We start from the raw sequence: 24,000 nt of genomic DNA on the forward strand, positions 1-24,000 counted from the left end.
AATATTTTAATCCAATAGTAAAACACTCAGTTATGTATAGATTCTCGTAGCTTTGAAGCGTGGAGTTTTAGAGTAGTAGTACCTTCCTCGGATCTCTCTCGTGATCACGGCGCGCAGGGCATTTCCGTGCGCGGTCCTGCGTGTCCGCAGGAATGCCTCCTCCCGTTCGTCGTCGGTACGCTCATACTTCTATAAGGTCGATGTCTCTCTCGCCTGGCCTAACTTCTTAAATTTATAATCCGTGCCACGCTTGTACGCTTGTGGGGTGCAACATCGCACGCATCGGAGTCGTCGCGCGCGCTCGCAGTCGCGAAGGGGACGCATTCCGCGCGCGAGCGGCAGGACTCGTCGCAGGATCCTTTCGTTCGTTCGGAGATGAGAGAGAGAGAGAGAGAGAGAGAGAGAGAGAGAGAGAGAGAGAGAAAGAGAGAAAGAGAGAGAGCGACGAGACCGACCGTCGTCGCGCCGCGGACGAGCTGCGAGAGAGGATCGCGCCCCCGAAAATACGCCGCGGAGACATTTTTGGAGCGACAGCCGGGGTTCGCGAGAGCGCGCCCGACGGCGTTAATGCGGCCGATCGCGGCACGTACGCGGGAAAAAGCTGTGATATCCTCCGGTAAAAAATGTGTCAGGCGTCCTTTACACGTGGGATTACTCTTAATCTATAGTCGTTATTGCGGGTATATTGAAGTGGCTTAAGTTGGAGCTGCGCCGTCGCTCTCCGATCGGAACTTCACCTCGATCATCATCGAGCCGTACGCCACGATAAGGATAACACGTCGTGATTCGTAACAACGGGGGAGTGGGGGCCTCGAGGGTCGCGTCACACGGGGAAAAATCCGCGCTCGCGGCCGGCGAGGAGTGCGAGCGCGAGCCTGCTCTCCGAATTGCTCGGGGCGAGAGACTTCGCTCGAGAAGCGGAGTGTGACCGGCGAGTCGCTCGAATTCGAGGGACCTCTCGTCCTTTCGTGCTTGGAGCGAGTTCTCCGCTCCGACTCGTCGAGTGAATACCTCCGCTCGAGAGGTTGAGTCCGATGTGTATGCGTCACAAGAGTCACACCTCAGCCGTCCCCCGAAATTGCGAGCACACAACTTTCGACCGTACGCTTGCACCAAATAAAGAAGATCGCGCAAGTAATAATAACGGCCGAGCAAGTATGACTTTCAAGCTTGCACGTGCGCGCATGTAGAGCCGCAAACTCTTCCATCAATCAATCCTCGCGATCGACAAGAAACTAATAGCACGTCGCTCGAGTTTATTCATTCGCGATCGAGTAGGTTACTTTCGAGACAGCCGAAAATTCTCACTCGGTCGCTTTTGGAAAACTCTCCGACTCTTCTCCTCTTTCAAGCGCGACGCTTTAGCGATCCCGATGGAAACTCGGATGGGAAACTTTGATGAAGTCAAAAGCACCTGAAGGGAACATTTCGCGATTCCACGTCCGCCGTTCTCCTCTCGCGATGAATACAGAAACAAAGCGTTCGGCGGAGCCACCCCTATTGGGAGAACGCGCCCCGGTCTGCCGAATGGGCCAGGCACTCGCGTCTCTTTGTGTGCTCCAGCGTATTCACTCTGATCGATCGAGACACCCGCTCACATGGAGTCGGATTTGCGGAGTCTGAGTTCGAGCGAAACGCTCACTCTTGCGATTTCGAGCGAGCGACGGTGAGTTCTCGGCTTGAGTCGCTTCGAGTGGAAGCAACCGGCGCTCCTCGCCGGTTCCGAACGACAGCCCGCTCCGAGAATTCTCGTGAGAAAGAGAGAGAGAGAGAGAGAGAGAGAGCGGGATCTCGCGGGCGAGCGGACGTCCCGAGGGAAGGAATCCGTCAGCTCCGATCCGCGAGATCGGCCGATCGAGTGCGTTCATCAACGGCCCGCTCGTTTGAGCGGAAGTCGTTCGCGGGCGTTTCGAGCCGACTGGAGTTGACTGGAGACGGTAACAGTCGTCACGACGCGTTCATCGATGATGAATCCCGGAGGAAGGCAGGCGCGAGTATCCCCGCGCGCGTGCGCGCGTTTCCGCTTCCGGTTTGAGTATCCGGCTTTCGTCACTTCCGCGCTCGGCGGGAACAAACGCGCGGCCGCGACGCGACGCGACGCGGCGCGGCGATTTCTTCACACGAGTCTTCTTCGATAAATACGCGCGTCGCGCCAGAGATCTCTTCTCTCGATGAACCGGCCGCCGCCCGTGAATTGAGGAATCGACGGGAACGTGAGAATACGCTACGTACGCTCGTCTCGCTCGCGGAGGAATGAAGAGCGGTCCGCGCGAACGCCGAACTGCGCCACCGACGGCGACGGCGACGGCGACGCAATTCGCGTTCTCGCGAGTGCGACCATCTCCGGACTACGTAATCACAAGGACAGAGTGTTCGCGTCGACGCGGCTAGCGTCGGCTGCACCGGTTAACTTCACAACAATAGAAATATAGTATATATATATATATATATATATATTTTTTTTTTTTATATAATATAATTTATCTTTAAATATTTCTGTGTATCTCGTATAACTATTTAACCTTCGATATTAATACCCTGAAATCTACACTCTCGCGCGGCTTTTCGTTGAACTCAATCTCGCCCATCCCACATCCCCCTTACTCTTCTCTCGCTCCCAGCCTGTTACTTTTCTTTCTCTTGCCTTGCCAGCGGATAATCCGTCTCGCGTCGAGAGGTGCAAATTCGCGACGCGGCAATCGCGCTCGATCGTATTCGTCGTGGTCGCGTGGCGTCGTCCGGGTCCTTTAAGGTCTACTATGTACAGATAATCGTGATTTCCCACAACCGTGATCCCGGAATGCAATAACGGCCCGCGAGACGTATATTTCGCGTCCGGTAACACTGTACACCACCTGCACCGGCTTACAAAGCCAGCTCGTAAAAGCGAGATAGCTCCAGCTCGCCGCACTACCGGGGTACTAAACTGACAGGGCGCGAAACGGGCGAGCGTATCGAGGATCACGGATGTTGCCGAGGATAATAGGCGGTCAGAGCGGCCGAGCGCTCTCCGGAGTCTTCGACAATGTTCCGGCGGAAGCTCGCGGGCGATCGTTGAGGACGGGAGAAACGCGCGGCCGTCACGTTAGAAGGACACGGCCGTATACCGCGATTCTACTCCATTTCGCTCGTGAAGGGAAAGAGATTTCGAAAAAGCGGCCTCTCGCCTGTCGCGCGACGCGGGAGATTCAACACGACCGAATCGAATGCCGATCGAACGCCGACTCTCTATCCTCATTGCCTTTCTCTCTCTCCTCTTCTATATTTCTCTCTTTATTTTATCTAATAGTGTACAGAGTTTATAGCCAACATCGAATTGTCTCGTGTGATATATTTATATATTTATATTTATATTTATATATTCTTTTATATATCTGCGTATATATCTAACTGCTCAAGTATATCGTATTAGTGATCGATTAGTGCGCGATCGAGCGACCGTTCCCGTCCTCCGTCTTGCGATCCGAGATCCCTTCGTTAAAATAGCTGGGATAAAAAATATGTATAGCCGATCGACGCGACGTTTCGGTTTCTGCAAGAGAATCGCGTCACGCGACCGAATCTTTTCTCTCCCCCTTCTTTTCTCTCCCTTCCTTTGTAAGATCGCGCAGAATAAACGACAATCCCTATTTGATGCATATCGGAAACTCTCTCGCGAAAATCCGTCATTCTAATCTCTCGAAGGTCATACTGGGAAGTCTCAGAGTACGGAATAAAGGACGTTCAATCTATTTTCGGAGAAAGTCTCGGGGAAGCCTGAGCGTTATTCATCGTTATCGCGTGCAGCCTAATTTTCTCCTACTGCCCCTTCGCCCTCCCCGACAGCGATATGTTGTATTGCAACGATCTCCCGTCACGATCGTTCGACGATTAGATCGAGTAACGTTAACAGAAAATTGGAAACATCCCCCGTGTGTGGACGTCGCGCGATCGGTATCGTCAGGAGTGAAATTATCAAACGGTCGAGTCCCGATTGGATCGAACTCGACCGGATGTCAACGCGCGGCCTCGAGCGAAAGTCTCCGGGAATTTATGTCGGTTTCGGAGTTTCCCCATCGAATTTCGATGAAATTTGTATATCGCTAATATCAAAATGTCCCGCCGGCGTGCACTGGCGATGCTCTCGCGGGTGGTGGTGGTGGTGGTGGTGGTTTGCACATTTCACAGCCCCGAAGGGGAATATCAATCCGTGGCAGTGATATTCTATTTGGCGTGTCATTATCATCTCGAGTCCTCTCGCTGGCGCGTTTTCGCATCGCGTTACGAGTCCGACGGCCGAGGTTTTGCCCGAGCACTCCGCGGAGGCTTTCAAGTGGCGTACAGTCGGTATCGAACTCGCGCGCGTGTGATCGCGCGAGGATCGAAGTCCAACCTGCTGGCGGGTCTCGGTGTGACGTTTCTTTTCTCTCCTCTTTCCCTCCCCCCCCCTTTTTTTTGCTTTTTTACAATAGAACTTACGGACTATAAACGGGCTTGCTTCGACAGTTGTCCTCTGCCGCGAGGAGTACAAAAGAAAGCGAGAAATATCCTTTTCTTTTTTCTTCTTTTTCCCGGAGCGAGCGAGTCGTCCACGTCTCGTCCACGATCCTGCCTCAAGTGTTACTAATGTAGCGATAGTAGCGGTAATTACAATAATAATCGTTCGGTGATTTCTTCTCTCCCTCCTCCCCCGTTCCCCCTTAACACCACCGTTCTTCCCCTTTTTACACAGCGCCGTCTCGTTCGCCGTCTCTCTTCAGCAGGCGGAAAGAGCGCGTCGCGCGCCACGAGGCTTTCAACGGAAATGCGTATAATTACAAGTTTTGTGGACGTGGCGATTATCTTATTCTTCCCTAAATAAATACACGATTTCGCGCGTATCGGACGCTCGCAGGCGCCGAGCGCAATCCGGCGAATGTGGCAGAGGCTGCGGGCTTCCTCTAATTAACTAAGCGCTCTTATATAGGTCTATCGCTCCCTCTCTATCGCTCCCCCGCTCGCGCTTTCACTCCCTCTCGATCCTACGTTCAACACTCATTTCAATATAATATTGGCCCCAGCACCCTTGTTATTTTTTTTTTTTTTCTTTATTATTATTACATCGTCTCTCACGCAACGACTAGTACAAGCGCAGGGGACTTGCATTACATCGAGCGAAATCAGGCTGTATCAATTTTGCACGCAAGTATTCCCTTCCTAATGGAAGCTCGTACGCACGCATTACCGTCCATTAGTTTCGACCGTGTGATCTTTCATTGTTTTATGGTCGCGCGCGCGCGTGCTTTCTCCGCTGTATATTCCCTGGTAAAGAGCGATGTTCGTCGAAAGCTCCCATTCACAGCAAATATCGTCGACGAGGTGCGTTGCCTCGACAAAGCCCCTCGTCGTCTTCGCGACTCGTAGTTTTCGCACGCTAACGCTGACGCTTCGTCGAGCGTTGTTCGAATTGACGGACGGCAGCGTGCGTGTGCGGAGAGATGAAACCGAGGGGAATTTCGCCGTCCTCGACTCGACAGGGGACGCGCAGTTGAAGGACGAAATGATCGACGGTTTAGGAAGGTCGAAGAGTTGAAGGATTGAAACAGACGGAAATTCAAGGTGAATATCTAATTTGGACATTGAGAAATTACGCGAGCTTTGATGTAAATTTACAGAGACCGGGCGTCTTGCGCTTTCTACCGAATTATTTTGCACCGGCAGATCCGCCGGGCAATTAGCCGGCGATTTTTCCTCCGGCGAAAATGTCGAGGCAAGTTCCCGTGTGCTTTTGCAGTCGCTTGATTTTTAATATTCCGCGTCTTCGCGCTACGTCTCGAGTTAAAACTTCATCCGAGCGTGCGCCGCACCTGAGATTACACGAAGAGCGTAGTTTCGGTGTCGGCTCGATTGGCTCGGAAAGCCGTTCTTTATACTCGATCGCGTATAATATTTGAACGTTATTAATCAGTCCGTCGACATTGCCGCCGAAGGAAATTCAGTCCCAAACTGGCCGAAGAAACTGTCGTTAAAAAGTCGCGACGCGACAAAAGTGGGTCATCCCGCGTATTGGACGTGACAACACGTGCAACAAATAAATGCGCATTGCGCGCGCGCGTATGAAGTCTCGTTACGAGAAAGCGCCGACAAAAGATAAATGCACAAATTGGAAGTGTGTCGCACCGATGTGGCGCGTCCATTACTTCCGGTCGCGGCCTCGGTGCGGGCTTTTTTCGCGCGAGAGACGCAACTCTCCATGTTTGCGTCAATAAATCGTCGCCGTCGCCGTCGCCGTCGCCGTCGTCGTCGTCGTCGGGTTTCTCGCATCTTCAAAGGCAAACGTACGCCGTTATACAGTAACGCAAATCCACGCCGACTCTCTCTCTCTCTCTCTCTCTCTCTCTCTCTCTCTCTCTCTCTCTCGCTCTCTCTCTCTCTCGCTCTCGCTCTCGCTCTATCTACGAAGACATCCACCACGTAACACGTTCTCGCTTCGAGCTGTTCGCGTCTCCTCGAGAGAAAAACACGAAGGAGATGTAACGAGCTACTCGGATACTCACGAATGCAATAAGCGACGCTTATTTAAAGAGAACAGAAATTCGCGACACATCTACGCTCGCGCACGCGCGCACACTCGCGCGCACTGCTCGAGGCTCTATCCGTGGCGGGATAATTTCTGTAATTGCAATTATTAACAAGAGTGGAACGACAGAGGGAGAGGGGCTATTTTGCAGCTGCTGTACGAAATTACATTTCGCAGCATTGAATTTGCTCTCCCTCTTCTTCTCTCTCTCTCTCTCTCCCTTTTTCGCTCTCTCTCTCTCTCTCTCTCTCTCTCTCGCTTTTTCTCCCAAATCTCCCTTTTAATTAGCATTTATTAAACAATATCGTTGCGCGCGATAATGCGGGGAATTCGTGTGCGTGTGTGCGTGCGCGTGCGTATGAACGCGTTTCACGAAAGGATAACGTTGTACAGGATAATCTTGCTTAATACTTGTTTTTATTTTCATACAACGAGACAACTCTCTTCTCGTTCCGTTGATCGTGGTTATTAGGAGATGTTGAGCGTGGAGCGCTCCTCGTTACCCGCGGCAATATCGCGTCGTCATCTCGAGCGACCGATCGCTCGGCCCGACAAGACCAGCCCGAGGAGATCGTGTTTCGCGGATGCATCGATTTTTATGTACACTCGTGAAAGCCTCGCTAACGCGCACACTCGACTCTGCCACATTCGCGGGGCTGGCACATGCATCTCTAATATGTATACACCTCTACCCATTCCCGACCTGTCTCTGTTAGTCTCCTAGTCCACTCCTCGCCCGCCACTCGCGCTCGCTTACGTCCTACGATTGATTATTAGTTTACGTCGACTCCCCCTGCCGCCCCAAGCCGCCAAGAAGGTTTTATGTATTATCACCACGAACGCAATATCGCCAAAAGAGTCTCTGTATTTTTTTTTTGTTCTTTCCTTTCCTTTTCAACTATACAGTCGCGGCCGCCGGTGCGTGGCGCGTCTCGGCTCAGTGCCATCACCTCGCGATGTACCTGGCGAAGAACGCGCCGATGAAGATGACGTTGAAGAGGGACGCCGGCATCCGGAGCGCCCACGTAGTCGCCGACGAGATGTCACCGCATTGAGCTGAAACAGATCGGACGTCGTTCTTCTTCGCCCCGATTCGGATTCTGCTCGGCAGCCGAGCGGCTGGTATTCCGCTCCGCATCCGGAATTCGCCCGGATTCTTCCGAATCGAGGATGCATTGAATGTCGAAACGGCTTTCGACCCGGCCTTTTTCCGTTGGATGCAGTTCGGACTTGTCTTTTGGGAATCGACCGAAACCGAGTCAATCAAAATTGATCAGGGACAAGCACACGTAGTTGCGAACGCGTTAAAGCAGAGAGAGAGACGCTTCTTCTTCTTCTTCTTCGCCCGAGTGTGCGTATGGTCGGGTAAGTGATTAATACGGTTAATAAGTATAGCTTAACCCTTTGAATCCCTGATCTTCTCAAAACCTCCAAATACACCTTGAAGACATCTCTAAGAGACGCTCGAAACAAGAAAGATGTCCTCTGTACGCATTTCTGGTCTAGAGCGACACGGATGTGCCCCAGCCGACAGATTCTAGTTCTCCCCGGGTGGAGAACGACTCGAGTTTCTTCAGGTCTGACTTTCCACGAATTATTTCATAAATCATTAGTAACAAGGTCGAGATGTACATCGCAAAAGACTTCGCGAGAGATAACGGGTTCAAGGGGTTAATAAGCAGGACTTCGATCGATCGCGCACTCGCAACTCGAAAGAATCCCCAAGACTGCGGCGCAACTTAGCGACAGAGACGTAAAAAAGAAACGAGAGCTGCGAACGCTCGAGTTATATAACCGGCACGAACGAAGGGGAAACTTCCGGGAAGTCGAGTCGCGTGTCGCATCCAGAATTAACAATGCTCACCGTACGACGTGAGGTTAACCTGCCACGAGACTGGATGGCGATGAGAGGCTCTCGGACAGGAAGCGAGATGGCCCGTCACCGAGAGTTCACGACTTCCTGTCGTCGCGGCGGACGCGCTGTAAACGAGGCAGTAACGTCCGACGTCGGTGCTAGCCACCAAGTAAGCGGTGTCGTTCTCGACCCAAGTTCCGTGGCATAAGTATTCTGGAAAAACGAAGCGTCATTTGCGCCATCGCTCGGGGAAAATGACGAGCGAGCCGATGCCGGGGAGGACGAGGAAGAAGGCGGGAGAAACGAAACATCGCTCGTTGGATGAAAAACCGCCGCCTGGAGTCGCATTAAATTTCCCGATTTTTTTGTCTTTTTTTTGTTAAGTCCCGCGGGAGAAACGGGAGCGAGATCACGGCGCGGCGGTAACTTTGCGCCGGCCGCGAACCGAAGTTTTTAAGACCGTTCGAAGGGCCCGCGACAATAACACGCCGAGCCACACGGGGCGAATTGGACGGGGCGGGCCGCTGGAAAATGGCCATAACTCGTTAATGAGATTTGATATTATTCCACGTCGTCGTTGTTCAACTTGTTCCCCCCGGGCGCCGAGGACGACAATAAGGAGAGAATGTCTGTCTCCTCCGCGCCCGGGTCTCAGTGAGAAACGATCTACGTCGGAAAATCACGCACCGCGGTCCCGGTGGACGTACATTGCCCCGAAAAATCGGGCCTCTGGAAACTGAAACAATCTCGCGGAAAGTTGGGACTCTTTATTCATTTATTTATTTTCTTGCAGGAGTCATCTGGTTGTCATGTGACACAATACACGTCATCGAAGAACAAAAAGTGTCACGAAACACGAAAGGAAATCATATGGCACAAACTTAAGGTGTGTTCAGCTCAGTGATCGGTGATAGCAGATCTGAAAGTTAATAAGTGTTAATAATGTATGATATAGATTAATTATATCGTCAGACTCGTTCGTAGAGTGACGAAATCCTGTATGAAGAGGAGAATAATTTCTGAGAAGTTTCGTTGGAAATATTAAATGTAAAATTATAGGACAATCATTTAAGTCCCCCCCCCCCCCGACATCGTGAACAAGAATTAGAGGTCAGACGGAGCTCTCTCTCTCTCTCTTTCTCTCTTCAACATCGATAGATATAACTCGGCAGAAATTGGTCCGCAAGCATCGTTGAGAGTAATCGGTATATCGCGGTTTGTCGAAAAATAACAGCGAAACTCGAATACGATTGTTGCGCGGAGGAAGCTGCTCGACCTCAAAAACATGGTACACACATACACACACACACACACACAGCTGTATTAATATCCACCCTTTCGAGTACAAATCTTGCTGTGCTCAGCCGAGCAGACGCACCCGGCTGAACGAGATAAATTCAATGCCCCGGGAAAATGATATTTCGGTAGATTGTCTCGGCCGGCAAGAGGGAGGCTGGCTGGCGTTCCCTCCTCTCCGGGAAATTGTCCCACTTTCGAAATTCGGACACATCCTTTTTTTTTTCTCGCGGGACAATGCGCACCCACCGCCCGTCCCGTTTCGCTCGCGGTAAGTAATCACGCGCCGAGTGGAGGCAACAACGTCGTGACAGGCGCGACGCGCGGGTCGATTGATATTAACGCGATATTGACACGAGACACCTCGGCCGCGCAGCACCTCGGCCGGCTCGATATTTCCCGGATGAACGCGCCGTTCTGAAATATTAATCGCGAAAACTCGTCTCGTCGAGATTTACGCCGCGAAATTTATCGCTCATAACTTCGTACAACGATTCCGCGCTGGCCGTCGGATAAACTAACCATGATCCCTCAGCCATTCAATTAACGCGCCCGGCGAAAGGGATGAGGGAACGGAGGAGAGAAAGAAAGAAAGTGAAAGAGGTAGAAAAGAAGAAGAAGAAGAAGAAGAAGAAGAAGAAGAAGAAGAAAAAGAAAAAGGCGCGCGACTCGATCGTTCGACAAGCAGCTAGCTGCTACTTTTATGTCATCATTTTTACGGCACTTGCTTCTCTCCTCTTTCCTTCCTTCCTTCCTTCCTTCCGGCCGTAACAATGCGCGAACGGAAGAGGAATAAACGAGGGCCGTAAATCCTGCCGACACATCGATATCAGGACTGACGTTTCGAGCGACGATACCCGATCGTAGTTGCAAGATGGTAAGATGAGAATTTACTGCGGTCGCGCGACAGCTCGTGACTTCGCATAAAGAGGAAACGCGAGACCGCGAGATGGCCCGGGCACGGCGACGCCGCCGCTCGCTGAGAATCAAGCTCATGGTAAACGACATTGATACATCAAATACGAACGCGGAATTGGCCGGCTTGTCCGATCGCGCTCGCACCGCTCGATTATCGTCACGTCGCTCGATCGGGCCGGCTTGTCTCATTATTCAGCGTGTCTCGAGCTTTCTCAACGTCGACGTGAGAACATCCGGACGAAGCGTGTACTGTTCATTTAGACAAGGCTCGTAGACCGTAATCGGTTTTTGCGCGATTCATCCGTCAGAACGCGTCCGTCTGCTCTCTGATGGGAGAATTAATTTTCCAACTAGAGAGAGAATTCTCGATGATTGCAGAGAGAAGATTACATTTTTTCTTTTCATTTTGACATTTCTTATCAGGAGTGAGCTTCGGAGTGACTTTTACTCAACGAACTATGTGGTTGACGCGTGTAGTCTAATATATGCGGTCAAAATGTTTTTCCCTAAACAGGCCTAGTCTTTAATTTATGTAATGTGCATTCACGACCGCGCGCGCGTTATTGTTTAAAAAGAAATACATGTTCGGTGTTCAAGTGGATAAAATCCCGCAACAATTCACAAAACCTCTCCAACGCGTTCCACGTGATCGAAACGGGCCGCTCAAATAAAAATTCCGTTAAACAACCAACATGTGATGTTGCTTGCGTGTATTGGAACGCGGCATAGCGGCACATACATCATAGCTAAGCGCTATTTTCCCAGATACATCCACGCACACACGGATAACAAATGAATATTTGTTCGAACCTAATCTTACCCAACCTAACCCACCGCGATGTAGTTGCTCTATCTTGTAACTCAAAACATTTACGCGAGAAAGAATTTACGAGGACCGCGCGTTTATCATGAGTATACTTCAACGTAAAATTCTGACGCTTTATAGTAATATATCTCGGAAATTGCATGCGACCCCCTCGTAGTGAGTTGAGTGAAAGTTATTCGGGAATTCACTCAAGTTTATAACACACATAAAAATGAAGTATACCCGAGAGGTGCCCGATTTGTTCCAAATAATTACCAAATTGCCACGACGGTTGCATTCTGAAATCTACACGCAGATATTACCGACGACTCTTTCGTCTGCGAGCGTAGCAATTTTCGGTAAAGAGCTACGTTGCTTCGAGTCATTCGGCTCGACTCGCCGCCACTCAGCTCATTTAATTCGTGTACACTTATTTGCTTACGACGCATTTCACATGGACTTGTCTAGCCTACGTCTTGTCGTGAAAGGTTTGAGGCCAAGACAACACAAAGGACAATTACACACACACTCTCTCTCTCTCTCTCTCTCTCTCTCTCTCTCTCATTGTTCACGAGCATAGCATCTTCGTCTGATTTTCTCCAACAGAAGTGAAGCTAGACAGAGATCGACAAAGTGCCTATGACACAGGCCATCCTTTTCAGTCTGTAAGTTTTCACACCAAAGTTAGGAGCGCGGCGAATAGTCTGAATTGCGAGCCACTGTTGACGAGTTTGTGCGCTAACCGGTTGTGACAAAAGCGGCAGAGTGTCGGTATGTGCTGTAAATATTTATTTATTATACGCTTGCTCTGTCTTTACCCTATTTGATGGATTACTCTTCACGCTTCTTGGAGTGGGATCCCACTGAAAACGAGTGAAAAGTGGCAGTATTTTCACTCGAAGCGACAATGAAAATACCGCCGCTCGAAAAACGGCCATAGTGGATGTTTCACTCAAGCTTAGAGTGGATTCTGGCTCTATATGAGCCAATGTTGCGGCCGATTAGAGCGAATGCGTCCTGTGTGACGCTGGAGTACGTCAGCTTCACTCCTCACTTTTGATGTTCAACCGCGGCGATTCGAAGCGGATAGTTGATTCTGCATGAACGAAAAATCGCTGGAAATCGAGCGAATCGGTGGATGTTCAGGTGAGACTCCACTCTCCGCGAAATCGAAAGAGTAGAATATCATTTGTGTTTCACCCGAATTCGCCGTCGTGACATCAAATGTTTCATACAGCTCCACCCTGACTCCCCCAGAACCGATTATCACTCAACTCTCGCAGTTGTGCCCATTCCAAATTCCCCTGACTCCATGTAAAAAAAATTATAACAACACACCGACACGCAATAAAGCAACGTAGCAAAATTCCTTCGAAGTCGACAGAGAACCCATAACTGTCCCCTCAACAACACCAGACTTTCCCCTCGCAGGATGTCCCGTTTAAATATTCTTATGTCGACGTTCCCCGGGTGTGTGCTGATTTTACGAGACACGAGAGCGTGCTTCCCGAGAATAGAATCCGCCGTCGCCGTCGACGACGAGACGACGGCGAGAGTAACGAGCCCTAAAACGCAGCTTTAAATTCATCGAGGCCGGCGAGGTTAGCGCGCCTAATTAGTCACGGAAGTCCGAGGAATCGGAACGCGCCGTTTGCCACGCGAACGATCCCGATGCTGACGCGAGTGAGCGAGACTCGTCGACGCGGCGGCGCACAGTGGGGCCAAAGACATTCTTTGGTTCAAAATTCTCTGGAGACCTGAATTTCCAACCGATCATCAACACCAATGGGTGAGGTTGATCCTGAATAAATTCCGAAGAGATCTGTCTTGCCAAAATAAAAAAGAAAATTTTTTTCTCGAATTACTAGCCTCAAAGGGGAAACATTATTGACGAACGCGAGAAACTTGTGAAATACTCATTATTCGACACTTATTTCTAATCTAATAGCGTATTCAGCGGATTAAAACTATGAAACCAATCAACAGACACCTCGAGACTTATCGATCTTGAAGCAGAAACCCATTAACCCAAAACTCATATGCCCAAAATACAAAAACATCAAATACAGACCCGTTAAGCACAAAACCGAGGGATTTTGAGTCTCAAGCCCATCAACCTAGGAATCTATCAGTCCGAGAGCTTTTTAGCTCGTGGATGCATGAAGCCGTATATATTAAGAGCCCCAAATAGTCCAAGAATCCAATCTAGCCATAGCTCGAGAATCTACCAATACTCGACGTTGAATATTCAGCTATAAAACATCAAGCTCGAGCCCCGAAACTTTTAAGACAAACCCTAAGCCCATAAACCCTAAACAGATAATTTTTTCAAAATTTCGGCTAGACAGTGTTACGTTCACGTAATTCTTCCATGAAATAATTCATAGATGCTGCTTATGCCTTCAGTGATTATTGATTATCGAATCATACTCGCACGGTGGATTTTCACCGCGCGCTCATAAATCAGATTTCTCACGCTTGATAAGGAATAGAATTCGAGCTGGACATCGATAACTAAGAATCATCTTTCCCCTTTTCTTATCTGAGTGGTCATCAACTCGCGCGGAGATTTCTCACCACTACAGGCTATAAAAGTAGACAACGACACAATAGCGGAGCTCATTTTTAAATTACTCTATCACACATTCATTTACCATTTATCGCACGATTTATTTCATAGAACCATTTCACGGATTTATTTCATAGAATCATTTCACGGATTTATTTCATTAATTTAGACACAATTTCTTAAACGGGTCCACACACAGAAAACACATTCTTAACATTTTGATCAATTATTGCGATACCTTGCGATAGTCCTTTACGAAACAATATTCTTAATTATTTGCTTGAGGTGAAAAGACTCTCAACTGTAAGAGGTAAAAATTAAAGATTCGGTATTTAAATATTCGTCTCCTTGGATTAAATCCTAAAGATCCTTTCTCATTCCGCTTTGATATTGTTGTGTACGAGCCACAAGGAGTGTGGCAGCGTCCGTTGTCCGCGAGCCTTAGGCATATGGATTTTGACAGTTGAAGGATGTTTGTGTCTGGACGACGGGAGTTTGTTGAAAAACAACAGCAGCGCAGTCTGTCACGAGCCGCCGCCGCGAGCAGACGTGACCTAAACGTTTCTTTTCAATATTGTTAAGACGAGAGAGGATATTCGTGAGTCTGTACATATTGGAAGTAAAGCGGAGTTCTTCTTTTCCTCTAATCCTGTGTCAGTTGATTTCGCGGGCCCGGTACGCGCGAGACGGACACGCGCAACATTTATACTATATTATAATTATAATTATATTATATATTATAATAATATATTATAATTATATTATATATAATTCACACAAACTTGTCCGTCCCGAGGTAAATTAGTTAAATCTATTGACCTCAAAAGGGACAAACACATAAAGACTCACAATCGCGACGTGACAACGGATCTCTTTGGAATTTATTCAGGATCAAGCTCATCCATTGGTGCCGATGATCGGTTGGAGATTCAGGTCTCTAGAGAATTTTCAACCAAAAAATGTCATCTGGCCCCACTGTGCGGCGCGCGGCTCGACGCGATTAACGATCGCGCTCGAGGAGCCGCGCTCGAGGTGTCCGACGTCGCCGACGTAAACCGCAGCCCGAGCGGGAATGCTGTTTATACGAAGTCTTAATGGCTATTTTGTCTTCTCTTCTGCGACATCGTCGTCGTCCTAGTCGTCTCGAAATACAAACCCGTGTTGCGCGAAACGCAGCGGGCTCTCGAGTGCCTAAATCCTCGCTTGTGTCAACATGTCTCCGGTAACTCGCGCCGCTAAAATAATTCTCAGCCGAGCGCGGTACGCGGCTCGTCGCCGCTTGGCTTCCGCAACGTATCAGCATTCTCGCGGATTACAAAAGAGACATCATCGACGTCGCGAGCGGCGCGAGCCGAGCCGAGCCGAGCCGCGTCGCGTCGCGTCGCGTCCGTATCGCTCGCGGCGCTTCGCGAGAGCGAGAGCGCCGATTTAATCCGCGCGCGCCTCCGCCTTTCCGGAAATCCGTTTAATCCAGAAATCACGTTAATTTATTATTATCGTTATAGTCGAGCGCCGTCGAGCTAAATACGCAGTTTATGCCGACGTCGATGTACACACGCGCGCTCTGTTTGGACGACAAATATTCTCGCGTTCGACCGTTCATAAATGTCTCGTGAAAATTAACGGGAATCCCGCTACAATAACGCCCCTGATACGTAGGCGATTCATTATTGACTAATCTAGTTTCAATATTCTAATCTAATGCAATATTTCAGACCGTAAATTCAGCTGGATGCGAAGAGGGAGGGCCGCCCTTTTATCGGCCGCGAGGAATCCTGATCAAACGCGTGCCCACAAGTCTGTCGTCACAAGGCATCAAATTTCACTCCGAGTCCTAGGTAAGATTAGTTCTCCAATCAAGAATATTCAATTAAAACAGGTATGTTAAAATAAAGCAAAAATTCGGTTTACTCTCATGTATGGAGTACAAGTTTTATAATATTCTTCGAAAAAGAATAAAAGAATTCTCGAGAGGATGTAAATTCTTCTTCCGAGAGCACAATACTGAGCTTCCCGAAAATTTGCGATGAGTATATTTTAAGAGATTATTACGACGAAGAGATTCCTCGTCCAAGATAGATCCGTTGCTTGGAAGAGGAAAAGAACAGACTGAGCAAAACCGTTCTCCTTCGCAGCAGAATGCGATATTTCTCCGTGTAACTTTACGATTCCGTGCTTGTTGACTCGTATAGTGAAAAAGAGGGAAAATCACACGTGATGTCGTTTACCGTATCGCGGCATTGGTTTCGTGTATTCTCGATCGGTTGAACGCGAATCGCGATCCGTCCGTTCGCAATTTTCACACCGTCTGACTTTACATCTATCGCGATCACTTCGGCGCGGCGCAGCCGGCAGCCTGACGAGGCGTTGCTTTATCTACTGATCGGCTGTACGTATCAACCGGGAAGTAGATACCGCTGGGAGACGGCCAGACACTCTCGCGGCCGTAACGACTTATGCGAACGGAGTGCCGCGTAAAATGCAGCACTCCGCGTGCTTCGCCTGCGGAACGAGTCCGTTATCATAAAAAGAAACGCGAGGAAGAGCTAAATCCGCATGGCCGCTGTGAAGAGGTCGATCGTACTTATCGGCGTTCGCGCTTAATTTGAATCGCGTGTTGGCCAGTCGTACTCCAGAGCGAAGCTAATTAAATATCTCACGGGTTCACGGCGGAGAATATCGATGAATGTGCCGGCTGAAGCCGGCTGGCGAATCGCGAAAACTACACGAACAAACGCGAACGATTTTGCCATTGACTTATATATACATACACTGAACGCTCCACAAGAGCGCTCCTGCGACGCGACCTCACCTGCAGAGAATGACCGCTACCATTTGATTGATTTTTGCCTAGCCCGGTTGTTATCGGAGAAAGCTAGACGAAGAGAGATGGCATGCTTGTGAACAATGAATCTGTCCTTTGTATCTGGAAACCTTTCGGAGGCGCGGTTTATAAACTGGGTTGAGTGATTTCGAATTTCTCAGGTGAAATGAAACGGCAAAAATGTCGCATTTTTTATACGTCGTTGTAATTTCAGGAAACAATGCGCGCTATTGTGTAAAATTTCTTACCGCCGTTTTGCATACAAAATTATAACGACATGCAGATATCAAGTGAATGCAAGAATCTTGATGGATCGTGATAGCAAAATGGACCGATGAAGCAATTTTATCAAGAACGAATTATTCATTCTACCGAGCAATCGTCATTGTTTTCTATTATCCTTGGTACATAACTGTAAGCGCTGCCGTAAAACTGAATCAGTCACGAGACGGATTTGAGTCAAAATTTTCCGTCAAAATTTTCGCACTCGTTACTCGTCTCATTTCGCGTGAAAAATCCGAAGTCGCTCGTCACGCACAACCTGCAGCCGAATGACGAGTCGCCGCGTTTCTCCGATTCTGTTTATCTATGAAGCACCAAGCGAAGGAAGTGCGGCCGAGTTAGGCCGCACATAAGCAAGCGGTGTCTCACCCACAACAGCCGTCACGCCGCTGCCTTTCCGCAAACTAACTATCATCACTTGTGATAACTTCGCGCGCGAACTAGAGTGGGACGAGTTCGGGGAGGATGGCGTGGGTAATCCGATAAGATGTTCCTGGCGGACGTGCTCCAGCCTGTGTCAAGTCGCCTCGGGAACCTGCGCTCGAACATTCATCCCCCGAAGCACGAAACTCCTATGAATACGCCGTCGAAGACAACGTATGGCGAGATGACCAAGACCGTCGCGAGTCCTTCAAACGCGGGGACCCGTCATTCTCATACTTTTCGCGCGATAAAGCGGAAAATATCTGTCTCGATGTCGGCCGTCGCCGACATAATCACCGACGCGACGTTAAAACCGAATTAAAGAAAGAGACAAGACCTCGATGAACATCTCTCGCGCGTTGGTATTTTGGGAGCGCGAGAGAAAGCGACGCGGAAAAGAATTAGCGTGATCGGGAAGTGCATGATACTTCAAGTAAATGCTATTTGTTTCAAGTATTTCAACAGTTTATACATCAGCAGATCAACAAATCAAATTGATTCAAAATTGATTACATTTTAGGCTCGTCTTCGTCTCGAGTTTGGCACTTCGACTAAAGATATTCAACTCAAACGAAAATATTAAATTAAGATAAAAATTTGCTTCGCCCTTTTCTTCCATGAGAAAATATAAGTTTTGCAATATTCTTGAAAAGGGAAGAAATTCTTGAACTTCCCAGATCGTGTGATGAGAATATTCGGAGACTATTACCAAGAAAATGTTCTTCGTTGAAGATAACTATTCTTGAAAGGCGGAGGATAAGGTGAATAATCGCTATCCTCGGCGAGAGAATATTTTTAAAACGGCGAAGCGGTGAAATCCTCGCTCGCGCGCGAACGAGGATTTCATCGCTTCGCCGTTTTAATTATTACCGTGTCAGAGGCATATATTACGTACGACGTCTCCATCGATCGTCCGACTTCGGGATTTAAAACGAAAATTAACAAATGAGGATGAATCTCCGCGCTCCGCGAGACAGCGAAAGCGCGCGATATGATCTCGCACGCACGCTTCAAACAAGATCAACACGACGTGGATACGAGCGAAGACGAAGACGAGAAGGGAAGACAGTCGGGCAAAAGACGTCGACGACCACGACGATGAATATATCCCGTTAGTCGTCCCGACCCACGTCACACGTCGAAGATCTGTCGAAGCTTTCGGGAGCTTTCGAAACTCGTCGTTCTGCGCGGATAGTGATCTTCCCTATCACGTATCAGGCATCTCTCCGTCCAACTTGTTTTCGACCGGTTAAGAGGAGGAACCGCGGGAGGATTGAAAAGTGCCCGTGCGAGCGATACGAGAGAACTGCGAGAGAAGTCAGCCGCCAAAAGTGGAACAGCCCGTTATACGTATTAGCCCTCGTCCCTCCAATATAGATTAAAGCAGACTTTCGGGAAAATTCAGGAATAACGGATTGATTACGCAGGAGCGGCCCGCGCGGAACACGCGTACTTACCGACTCCGTGTGCAAAAGTGAGAATTCAAAAGCTTGCCGAATCGCGCGCTTCACCTTTCGTCCGACTTGAACCCTTTAAGTGCTGAGGAGAGCGACTGCGCTCTTCGCCGAGTGCCATCAGTGAGTCGCGTCAGTGATTGTTGGCAAGTTACGCAACACATAATAATCCCCTCTCCTCTCATTTTCGCAGTAAATTCTGACTTTCTTCTTCACTTGCCTTCTCAATTCATTCTCACTTAGTCTTGGTGAATAATATATGATACGATTCTTATAACGTTCATTATCAAGTTTGCTATTAATCGAGATTAATTGACATTTTGAAAGAAACGACGTGACACTTTCACAAAAATCCTTCTCAGCAGGACCATCAGGAAACAAGATCAGGCATCAAGAATTAACAGATGGCGTGACCGCCGCGGTTTCGCGGGCAATCGCGAGGGACTTGAAGAGTGAAGGGGGGGAAGTTTCCACGACTCATTCTTTTCGCGAAAGTGCTTACCGGATAACGCCTCGTCGCTGCAAGACGTGGCGAACTCCATGCGATCGGGCGTCCTGCAGCCGATGTCCAATCTACGTACGCTGCCGTGATGGCACTGCCTCGGGAACGGCGTGGAAGGCATTCGGACGTCGTGCACCTCCGCCGCGTTGGCAACGTTCTGCTCGCCGTCGACGGCCAATATATCCTCGACGTTGTCGGCATTCGGCGGCCGGAACAGCGACACGATCTCGTAGCGGCCGAGATTGGGGCACTGCCGGGTCATCGGGTCGGATGCTGAAAATATGCGACGGCCGTTCGCTCATTTGTGTGTTTCACAGTGCCGTTGACGCGACGCCGCGCGCGTCCGCGGGCTTCTCTTACCTTGATTATACCGGGAAACGAATTCTCGACATTCAATCGCGCGCGCGTGCGCGCGCCAGGGAAGGCAAATAAAAGATCACGGGCGGGGGAGAAGGGGCTGCCGCGTCGGCGCTCCATTGAATTACCTCACGTGTAAATAGCGGCCATTAAAGTTTCATGTGATCTCCCGACGGCAAACAGAAGATCGTGCTTACATTGCAGTGTAACTTTTAGCCGAGCAATTTGATACGCGATCGACACGCAGTCGACGTGCTCCGCACGCCAAGGTAAACGCGTTCCACTTCGTTTCCTTCGCTCCACCGCCGCCGCCGCCGTCTCCGCCTCGTCGTCTCGCCGCCTCGTTGTCGTGTAGGAAATTAACGCAACACGATCCGCGTCGCGAGGTGAGAGAGACCCTTGTCGTTGCAGAGACGACGGCAGAGGCGACGGCAAGTCGGCCGCCGCCGATCGTCCATTCATCGAGTTCGACGTGAAAGAATTCACGCCTCCTTATCGCGGCTTTATATTTGCCACTTGAGCCGTGGCGCGAGACTAAAAGCTCCGATACCGATCGGCAGCTTACTTTGCAACGGCGCTTCCCAGCCGGCTGCTCGCGACAGCTTCGTCTTCGGCCGCTCGACGCCAACGAACGTGTCACGTTTACATGTTACGTTGCTCCTCAATTCATCGCGGAATAGTTCAATGATCGTTGACGCGTGTAAGGTATACGTCCTAATGGCCGGACACGTCTCAGTATCCGACCACTTTGAAGAAACATATTTACTATTTATTTTAACAACATGATGAACGAAACTAAAACATTATTATAAAAAAAGAAAAACTCCAATATTTGACGATTAGTTGGAGAAAAATATAGCCAATTTGATACTTTTGTATTAAAATAAAAATTAATTAAATAAGTATGTAATACCATAATACCTATGGCTTGGCAAAATAATGGCCAAACGTTAATAAATTCATTAAGAGATAACATCTATATTTATATTATTTCCCATTAGTACACACTCATTTTCTAATTGCGGTCAGACACTGGGACAAGTTACATGCAATGTATATCCGAACATTGGGCCATAATCTATCTCAACTGTCCGGTTACTGGTACATTAATGCGCTTCATTACTTGTGTAAATATTTCATTAATAATATATATATATATTGATTAAAATCATTTTTCCAGCCAACACGTTGCACACTCGAGATAAATCACGAAGCTGAGACTCGGTTTATAATTTGATGGAATTCGGGACGCGAGCGTGAAAAGTGGAGCGTGTTCTAGATTAGAGATTTATAGACACATGAAGAATGATTCCAAGACTACCTTCCCGCGAAATCCCGTCCGCACCAAGTCGCTAGAATCGCGTCTCGAATTCGGCTGCGAATTCATAAGTAATTCGGGCCGAAGTCGCGAATTACTCGAGACACGCAGTCGAAGACGGACGAAACGAGAAACGAGAAACGTTGGTTCGCGACGCGACAAGAATCGCAGTCACAATCGCATGCGGAAAAAGGTAAGGAGACGCTGCTTTACACGCTGTCACTCTCAGCCGAGCGATCCGCGCCGCTATAACGCGGTAACACGTGCGTGTATCCACCGAGAGTGCGACGCACAAAAGAGAAGACGAGTGCGAATGGCGGCGCGATAAATTCCGCACCGGCGCGGCGCGGCGCGGCGAAACGACTCTGCTCCTCGTCAATGTTACAGAATCGGCTAAGGAGAAACTGAAAGGCGAGCCGGCAGGAGAGTGAGACGGAGAGAGGAGACAGAGGGGAGAGGGTGTTGGGAAAGAGAGAGAGCGAGAGGAGAGACTTTACGACGGATCCGGCATATGATCCTTTATGCGCTCGTAAAGCTGTGCTTCGCGAATTGATTGTTAAACTCAGCCATTTGCAAACTTCTCGCCGCGACTATGCACGCGCTCGCGCGCCTTTCGCGAGGTACATGGGCACTTTTGTCGCGGAGCACATACGGCGGCTGTCTCGGGCACATACCTCGGAGCGTACAGCTCCTTGGGCCAATTTAGAGTGTATTTATCCTTCCAATGTCGCGAGGAGCTAGCACTTCCGTCGGTGATAAAAATGGCTAACGGATGCGCTCTCACGGCGCATTTGTCTCCGAAGCTCGCCTCCGCCTCGGAGGAATTTTAATTTGAGGTCTAATAGCGCGAGAGAAGAGAAGAGAGAGAGAGAGAGAGAGAGAGAGAGAGAGGTAAAGTAAATGTCCCGAGTGCTGATCGAGTGACCCCATCGTGAAAATAAATAAATTAATTAATAACACGCGTATTAATCTAAGCGCGCACAAAGTGGATTCTGTTCGAAAGCTTTTGAACGTTCGGGTTTTCATATCTCTTTCAATTATCCTTTAATTTTCGCAAAGATTTTAATCGATTTATTTTCTCGGAAATTATTAAAGCAGCATATACAACGACCTGACGATATGATTTTGCTTCTTCGTGAGCAATTTAGTTCCCGAGAAATTAAAGGGTATTTGAAAGATCCAACAAACAGACATCTGATGCAAGCTGTCAACTTTCAAGATGTCGGCGAAGTAAAGATTTGAAGTAAATATTTAGCCTGCGCGCTTGTAATGATGACGTTGCAGCATTTAGCATTTACGTTTGTAATTTTACCTGAGAAATTTAATCATAACCGATAATATAGAAAATTTAGAACACACGGAGGAAATAGCGACCCGTGTCGGCTGATTTATCATCATCGCTAGTTGGACATTCGCCTTACACACGCGTGTACTTCAGATCGGACGTGGGGAAGCCGGCGGAACTCGGGTCGGACTTCCTTTCGTAACGGAAGGATCGGCTCCAAATTGATCGAGGAATCCACGGACGGGGCAAAGCACGCGCTAGTGCTCTCCGTGTGTGTGTGTGTGTGTGTACGCGCACGTTTGCGCGAAAACACGTGCTGAATGCGTGTGTCAGAGCACGACGAGAGGAGACTCGATAAGGTCGGGACAAATCACGGGCACGAGTATGGGTGCATGTCTGCTGCCGTGCCTCCGTCCTCTCCTTTCTCTCGCTCTCTGTGTGCAGCACGTGCATGTGCGCGGCCGCCGAGGCGGCGTGCTTCATCCCAAGCCGTCGTCGGACGGTCCACGATCGATGCCCGGAATTGGCTTTAGAAGCTAAACAAGGCGCTCTTTCGTTAGACCGCGAATCACGTTTTATTCGAAACTTGAAGCGGAGCGCCGAGTTGAGTAAGCAGGGAGAGGAAGGGGGTACAGTGGAGTAGAGTTTATTGAGACCCTGGGATTCAAAACCCCTTAGAGTTTACAGTAATTCGGATACGCTGGAGTGGCGAGTCGCACGCAATGAAGTTAGAAATTATTCGAGCATTCGAAGTGGCCGATCTAACGCACCGAGCGGCAAGAGAAACGCCTGGTGAGTGTTTGATCGACCAAACTCGGTGGTCGCATTCGAGTATGAGAAGCGGGCTTGCGGATAATAAAATAAAACAGAAAGGAACAGTCGGTCGCACAACGAAGACAACAACAGTTCGCTCGGCTCCAGACACGGTGAGATCAATTAGAACCTGAAGACTATACAAGTGTGGCGCAGCTGATGCTGAAGTGATGATGAAAAAGAGAATAAGGAGGAAATTTCGCGAGAACCACCATAGCGTATACTCTTGCTGGCGGTGTAATGTAATGTAATCTCGCTTAATGGCGCTGAGAGCTGGCCGCTGAACGCGCTGCTGCGCGATCCGCGCGGCCACGCTCGATAAATCCTCGCCGACAAATCCCCAAACCCTTCTCCACGTCAGACGGCGCGTGAAAACGCGCGCCTCTGCAGCTCTCCGCGGCGAGTCTCGTCCGAAAATCCGCGCCCGACGCGCCCCTGATCGTTCGGATATTAAGAGATACATTCTCCTTCCGCTGCGTGGCGCTTGAAAATGAGGACTTCGCGAGGGCATCGTGAGGCGATTATCGGCTGGCCGGACCGCCCGCGGAGATCTCTCCATTCGCTTATACCTCCTGTCAGGGTAACTCGATAAGATCGAAGCAAACCAGGGGACGCGGCCAATGAATCGGAAGAAAAACGGAGGGGTCCATCGGGGCCGAATTGGCAGTTGCGGAGCGCCGGGGACGCCGAGGCGAGCCCGGAAATCACCTTCGGGCGAACCGTTCGTTTCTGATTCCGGTTTCCGGCCGCGGCCGGCGCGG

General features: G+C 49.3%; 1 protein-coding gene across 2 annotated transcripts in view; it reads right to left on the reverse strand.

Annotated features, from left to right (window-relative positions):
- Window positions 1–3,479: 3,479 nt before the first annotated feature.
- The window catches only part of LOC105185292 (uncharacterized), a 352,769-nt gene continuing 332,248 nt past the window's right edge, over window positions 3,480–24,000 (reverse strand). For both annotated transcript variants that reach the window (XM_019842371.2, XM_025308096.1), the window contains 3 exons: window positions 19,467–19,739; window positions 8,403–8,606; window positions 3,480–7,594 (listed from right to left, as the gene is read on the reverse strand). In XM_019842371.2, the coding sequence (XP_019697930.2) occupies window positions 7,485–7,594; window positions 8,403–8,606; window positions 19,467–19,739 (587 nt within the window). In that variant the 3' untranslated portion in view covers window positions 3,480–7,484. The remainder of the gene's footprint in view (window positions 7,595–8,402; window positions 8,607–19,466; window positions 19,740–24,000) is intronic.

The sequence above is a fragment of the Harpegnathos saltator genome, unplaced genomic scaffold (assembly GCF_003227715.2).
Source record: "Harpegnathos saltator strain DR-91 unplaced genomic scaffold, Hsal_v8.6 scaffold139, whole genome shotgun sequence".
In the NCBI taxonomy this organism is placed as follows: domain Eukaryota; kingdom Metazoa; phylum Arthropoda; class Insecta; order Hymenoptera; family Formicidae; genus Harpegnathos; species Harpegnathos saltator.